Here is a 7,519-nt window from a genome sequence, read left to right as displayed (position 1 = left end):
ATATAGACTTTATATATATATATTATTATTTTTTTTTTTTTTTTCTGTGGCAGAAAAAAAATTGAGATCTTACTAGTTACCAGTTTGAATCGATCTGAAAAAAACCTTAAACCTGCCAAAAGTCCATAAAAAATATTTGTATTTATTTTTATTTTTTTCTAGAAGGAAATTAATACAAAGTGTAATGAGATATTTCTATTTCAAATAAATGCTGCTCTTTTGACCTTCATCAAAGAATCCTGAAAAATAAAATGTATCATGGTTTCCACAAAAATATTCGGCAGCACAACTGCTTTCAACATTGATAATAATCAGGAATGTTTATTGAGCAGCAAATCAGAATATTAGAATGATTTCTGAAGATCATGTGACACTGAAGACTGGAGTAATGATGCTGAAAATACAGCTTTGATCACAGGAATAAATTACATTTGAACAGATATTCACATAGAAAACAGCTATTTCACAATATTACCGTCAAATCAGTCATTTTTAAGGACGCTGCAGTAGACAGCAGGGCCGTTCACTCGGTTAGGAACAGAGATAACATCTGTGTATGTCTGTGTTGTGCTACTGTTTACAGCAGTGAACACTTTGTGTTTTTGTTCAAACAGTCTTCCATTGTGAATTTTCTGCCAAAAACAAAGATCTTACAGATGATTTAGTTGAGAATCTTGTCATGTCGCCAAACTGTGCTTCTGCAGAACAGCGGCTCTCGTTCAGATCGACTCGGTTGACTGGCAGACAGAGCAAATCTCTAAGTACAGTAACTTTAGACTTCATCTGATCCTCAGCCAAACTTCACAACATCAAAGTCTTGATGGATAATAAATGTTCAGAATTTGCATTTCCATGAGTCCATGAAGGCAGTTCAGCTGTAGAGAGCACTTTAATCAGAGCTGTGATATCGCTCTCCAATATTGTGATATAAATCCAAACTAAATGCAACATAATTGCCATAAAAATGCATTAAACTTACAATAAAAGCTATGCAAATTTTAATCCATGAATACATAATTCGGGGAGCCAACTGGTGATTCATCCGTTCTCCTGTTTGCATTACCTAGAAAATCACACATAATCAGGATGGCTTGCTTAAAGGAATAATTTACCCAAAATGAAAATGTGCTGAAAATGTCCTCACCCTCCGGCCATCCAAGATTAAGATGAATTTGTTTCTTCATCAGATTTGGAGAAATGTAGCATTGCATCAGTGTCTCAGTGTCTATATATATATATATATATATACGTATGTGATAGCATACGATGAACAAGATGAATGAAACTCACTCAGAAAACTGACAATTTCAGGCATGATTTTCAATCAGATCACTTGTGTAACACTAATCTCCACTCGCTTTGTTGTCGCAAATGCATATTTTAATTGCATGAGTTTAAACTTCTAGTCTTTCCATCTTGAGTTTTTGTTGGTTTATAACCCTAATGTGGTGAAGAGATCATCCCACCGCTGCAGTCTCTAATGTTTGTGTGTGGCTCCTAGTGCAAGAAAAGCAGGTTTTAGTGGCTGGTGTGGAGCCATTTATTGATTTATTTTTTGCCACAGAACAGCACCAGAACTGGCATCTTGATGGTGAAAAAGGGGCAATCTTGAACACAAGAGGGTTTTACAGAATCACTGAGCCTGTCATGAGCAGGTCACCTTACCAGAGAGAGAGAGAGAAAGAGAGCCTGTCCTCTTCTGCTGGATTTTCTCTTTGATAACTGAGGTAAATCCTCCAGCAGACTCTAATGGAGTGAGTGAACCCTAGATAAAGACTCGCTCTCTCTTTTCCATCTTTGTCATGCTATATTTCTCTCCCCTATTTTTGCTGCTGAGTCCTTGGACAAAAGTGAAGGACAGGACAAAATATGAAAGGATTAAAGCTTTTTCATTCCTCTTAAAGAAGGATGTGAAAATAGCGCACAGACACAGACACACACATACACACGTGTGTGTGTGTGTGTGTGTGTGTGTGTGTTTGTGTGTGTTTTCAAACCCCTAAACACCTGGAGTGTGATTCAGTTATTCACACAGTGATTGTTTTGAACAGATTCTATTTATTTGATCAAACCGTTTGACAGATGGTCTATAAATCAGTCGATTTCAAGGCAGCACTGTGCTGATATTCATCAAACATTCTGGGTTGAGTTTGATCCAAACCCCTAAATATTTCAAATATATAAATATAGGTCTACTTTCTTCAGCAATTCATTCAACGTAAACCTCTTAACTCACAGACTCGATTCAAACGTTCAGACATGCGTTAATGGAACGTTCAGCATTCCAAATGTAACGGGCAGCGATGATGTCATTTGTAATATTTGTGTGTTTGCGTAGTGAATTGTGATTGGTCTTGTCTTCCCGTTCTATTGAAAGACTGTGTCATCTTGTGTGTTGACTTTTGTGCACAGCTGAAAAATAATAAAACACATGCTGAGAGTCGCACGCAGAATGTCATTTACACTTAAATTAAAACTTCAGTTAATTTTAAATGTAATACTATTCCTTTGCTTTAATGCAAACACAGTTGTTTATTTTAAAATTATAAATATATTTTAGCAGAAAAACTCTGCTGGGCACGATGGGAATGATATTAGGTCAATTATGAATTTTTTTTTAATCATTCATTCACCTGATTCGTTCAAAAACCGTGATTCATTCAGGAACGAAACACCATTAAGTGTTGATCGGTATCCAGAAGTTTTGCTGGAAATATTTGAATTGGTGAAGCAAAACAGACCAAACAACTGGCAATATTATGTCTAACATCAGTTAGCTAAAACGATTAAACTTCTCAACGCTATGATTCAAACTTAGAGGAAAATTGCTGTGTATATACATACATATGCATATTCACACAGTGCTTTATTTGTAATTCTCTCTGAGTCTTGAACCAACACACACACACACTAGTATTCTCTCTCATTCCGCCTGCAGACTTCTACAGTATAAATAATGGAGCAGACAGAACACACTTTCCCTTTCAGACCTCTGCAAAGTCCTTACACAACACGCTGTCACACACCTGCTGTTCAAATCAGCCTCTTTTAATTTCCAAACGCTAAAACACAGCAATAGTTCTTTCTCCCCTTCAGCACCATGTTTGTAGACTGCTGTCGAGTGTCAAAACTACTGTCACTTACACCAAATAAATCAATATCATCTCAAAAAACCACAACCGCAATGTGTTTGTTGGAAAGTTTTTAAGCTCCAGCTCCCTCATTCGGTTTGATGCTGAGCTGAATCTCAGATTGAGTGGGTCATGTAAAGGCTGTGTAGAGTTAAATGTGTTGTGTAGGGTTTGTGCTTTGAAAAAAAAAAAGGATTTGTTGGCACATACCTCACAAATGTTCAGCCTCGGAATAAAAAAGGTAATTGCGACTTTTTGTCTCAACATTCTGACTTTATTTCTGGCAAATTTCAGGTAACATCCTGCAATTCGGTCCTCTATGCCCCTCCTCTCTCAAACACGTTGTTTTCAACAAAGCCTCCTCCTTTGATAAGCGCAGTCTGCTCTGATTGGCCAGCTGACCCAGTGCATTGTGATTGGCCGAACACCACAAGCACGCGTCGGAACCCCTTACCATAATCGCGAGCGTCAGCTTTCAAAGTAAATATCAAGACAGTTAATAATGTCGTTAGTTTTACCATCAGTTCAAGCCTGAAAGGGCAAATGGGCGGCATTATGCTAATATTTCCACATAGTGATGTAGACATGTGGGGGCGTGTTAGAACGAGCCATTTTAGGTAGGTGTGGCTGACTCTTAACTTTAATAAAGAATATCTCTTTGAATTTGAGACTTTTGCCTTTGCAACTTTACAGATCTTCTTTATGCACCAAGAGCTTGTAACACTCCAAAGAGAAAGGAAAACTTGAAATCGCATCATATGACCCCTTTAACACAAAATTATGATTTTATTTCTAGCAGTTCAGATTTATGTCTCATATTTTGAGTTAACATCTTTGATTCTGTTATTGCACAACTAAACCATCAACACAAAATCAAAGATGCATAAAAGCACAAGCTTTTGAACTTTGAACAGAGATTATGCTCAATTCGTATTGTAATTCTCACAGTTTAGAGTTTATTCATTGCGATTTTGAGTTAACTTTTCGCACTTTGAATGTTTTTTTTTCCTCAAAATTGCAAGTGTATAAATGCGCAACTCTTATTTAATTTCCGACAATTCCAAGTCGATATCTCACAATTGTTTTGATTTAATGCCTCGAAATTCAAATTTGAACACTATATGTCTTTCAATTTGATTTATAGCAGTTAATTCTGATTTTATTTCTCATAGTTTCACACAATTTTGATTTTGCAGTTTGAACTAACCCTCTCAGAATCGCGAGTCTGTATCGTGCAAAATTACTTAATTTTTTTTACGATTCTGAATTCTTATCATGCATTTTTCAGTTTTACATCTCTTTACGCCCTTTTTTCCCCTCAGAATTCCTCTGGAGTCTGCAGATTCCATTTCGTATTCATTTTGATGCACAAAATCACATATTACATTCACAAAATTATTATTTCTTACATACCGTTTCACCAGGCCGGGATTGGCCATCAGGAGCACTGGGAGAAATCCTGATGGCCCAGCGACTGATTTATTTATTTACTTAAACTTAAGCTCAGGGAATGAAATAATCTACATCGTCAAATTCCTGAGAATGAGAGCTTTCTTGTGATATATGACTTGACTTTTTTGTGAAAAATATATAAAATACACATTCTTCGTAAAAATTATTCGCAATGGTTAGGCGGAAATTCGTGTGTGGGACGAATACATTTCTAAGCTTAATTTTACTGCTTTATGAATATAAAAACCAAAAGGAATGGTATTCTTTGTAAAGAAGACACTCCAAGCTTTCAAATGAACCCATATATGGGCTGATACCATATAAGGAAGGCTATGTAAATGAAGCATAAACATTTTTTACGTCATTTTGGACCCGTATCCGGGTCCGCAGAGTTTAACTGGTTAAAAGTCACAGTTACCTCGTTTTTTAATCGATTTCATAGATTGGAGCTTTGCATATTGAGAATGTTATTGATCAGACGGTTCGGTGGACTGTCAGAGATTCAGGATCTCATGGGTTTGTTCTAGCTGTCAGAAACGTTTAAGGGTTTTTGAGGAGACTGATATGGTTTAGACAGAATCGAAGACGTATAAAAGCACAAGCTCTGCTCAGGACGAGTGAGGTGTTGTGAAGCGTCTCTGTGTTTCTCTCTCAGGTGCGTTTGCTGGTGGAGTTGGTTTGGCCTCTGTTCCTGTTCATCATTCTCGTGTCGGTCAGATCCACCAATCTTCCGGTTTATAAAAGCCAGTGTGAGTATTGCTCGACTTCAGTTGCTCCCAGCAACATTACACGCATGTTATTTTTTTTCATGGAAAACATTTATTAAATGTTCTGAAGTTCTTAATATATTTACCTGCAGTAAACTTTCTTTGATCCACGACTCTGTGTAAGTTTTGACAGGTGCATTTTGTGAAGAATATTGATTTATATCGGCAGAAAATACTTGTTCAGTGGATCTGTGAGGTGACAGGCTCCACACGAACGATAAAACACTTGAAAAAGCTATAGTTACACACCTAATGCACATGTTACATTAGAGCGAAATAAGCGTTTGTCAGGAAGTGAAGAGAAAGAGAGAATCTGTTGTAGTGATGAACCAAAATTCATTATTTCACTGAAACACCAAAACCGAAATGAAACTTTGAATTTAGCAAAAACCAAATCAATTATTTAAATTTGTTTAGCAATCAACACTCAAATCAAATAAATAAGTATTTAAATTGCACTTAATGCAGTTTTCATGTCAATGTTTTAATGATATAATTATGTTTCAATTCCAGTTCATTGTTGAAATATAAATATACAAAGATAAAACAATTAATGTATAGATAATACATTTAAATGGCTTTAATTACAGGTTCGTCATGTAACATATAATTAATATATAAAACATTAAAGTGCACCAAATACAACATTTATCCTTTGAATTTCAAGGTTGAGTTCAAGGTTAGACTTTGTTTCATATCCGAAGTTAGAAAACTAAAAATCTTCTTGCGTTTTTTTTGGATGTCGTGCAGTACAAATAACGTTTAGTGAAGTTTTGGTGATTTATCAAAAACTAAAATATCTTGCTTCGTCAAAATGATTCAAATCAATTACTACTGCTGCTGAATTGCTTGAACGACATCAGGATTATGATTTGCAAGCATGAAGCATAAAACTAAAAAAACAGTAATTGTGAATCTGTGCTTCCTCTCAGGCCACTACCCCAATAAGCCCCTCCCATCGGCAGGTGTGTTGCCATGGCTACAGGGCATGCTGTGTAACATACAGAACCCGTGTGTGAGTTCCCCCACACCTGGCGAAGCACCTGGACAGGTGAACAACTTCGACAACTCCACGTGAGTCTCACACCAGCGCCGTCCACTTAACGTCAATCACAGCGTTTTCTGTCATTAATCATGATAAATAAATATACATATACTTACACAATAAATCGCAAATCAATGTATGAAGCATAATAATTTAACTAAAATGTAATTGCATAATGATTAAATTGCTTAAATGTTTCTCAATTTATTAAATAGTATTTAAACTTAATACATTAAAATATGTTTAAGCATATTTACACATTGAATCTCTAAATGAATGGAGAACCAACATATTGAATGCATAATAATGCTTTTCGTAAATCATTTATTAAAAGTATATTCAGTTCTATGTAAACTTAATTTATTAAATAGTAATTTAAGTAATCTGTTTAATGATATCATAAATGTTTATTTACACAACAAATCTCTAAATAAATCTAGACCCAACACATAAGCATATCACTGAAAAAAAAAAAAAAATAATTGAATTTACTCAATTTTACTCAAAGGTAAGTGGTTGCAATCAATTTATTTTAGCTACATTTAAACAAACACATTTAGTTGACTAACTTTCAACATGTTTTTATTTTTTAAATGTAGCTAAAATAAATTGTTTGCAACCACTTACCTTAAAAAAAAATTGTATTATTTTTTTTTTCAGTGTAGTAATTGAATTACAATTTAAATCGCTTTATTTTATTATTTATATATTTAAATATATTTATTTAAATGCATTTTGTAAATAATTTATTAAACAGTATGTTAAATTGCATGTGAATTCAATTGATTATATTATAGATATTTAATAAAGAATAAAATAAATAAATTATAAAACTATATAAATATAAATATATTTATTTAAATAATTTATTATATAGTACATTTAATTCCATGTAATCTTAATTTATTAAAATATGTTAATATGTGACCCTGGAGCAAAAAAACAGTCATAAGGGTTAATTTTTCAAAATTGAGATTAATGCATCATCTGAAAGCTGAATAAATAAGCTTTTCACTGATGTATGGTTTGTTAGGATAGAACAATATCTGGCCAAGATACAACTATTTGAAAATCTGGAATCTGAGGGTGCAAAAAAAAATCCAAATATTGAGAAAATCACCTTT

At 34.3% G+C, this 7,519-nt stretch overlaps 1 protein-coding gene across 1 annotated transcript in view; it reads left to right on the top strand.

Moving 5' to 3' along the window:
* LOC107693596 (ATP-binding cassette sub-family A member 1) overlaps positions 1 to 7,519 on the top strand; it is a gene marked incomplete at its 3' end in the record, with an annotated part of 79,802 nt that overhangs the window by 4,099 nt on the left and 68,184 nt on the right. Inside the window, exons 2-3 of the mRNA XM_016493044.1 lie at positions 5,239 to 5,332; positions 6,283 to 6,424. Of these exons, the coding sequence (XP_016348530.1) occupies positions 5,239 to 5,332; positions 6,283 to 6,424 (236 nt within the window). The remainder of the gene's footprint in view (positions 1 to 5,238; positions 5,333 to 6,282; positions 6,425 to 7,519) is intronic.

This window comes from Sinocyclocheilus anshuiensis, unplaced genomic scaffold, assembly GCF_001515605.1.
Source record: "Sinocyclocheilus anshuiensis isolate Anshui unplaced genomic scaffold, SAMN03320099.WGS_v1.1 scaffold1678, whole genome shotgun sequence".
In the NCBI taxonomy this organism is placed as follows: domain Eukaryota; kingdom Metazoa; phylum Chordata; class Actinopteri; order Cypriniformes; family Cyprinidae; genus Sinocyclocheilus; species Sinocyclocheilus anshuiensis.
Note: the sequence above shows the minus strand (reverse complement) of the source record. Positions and strands in the feature narration are given on the sequence as shown.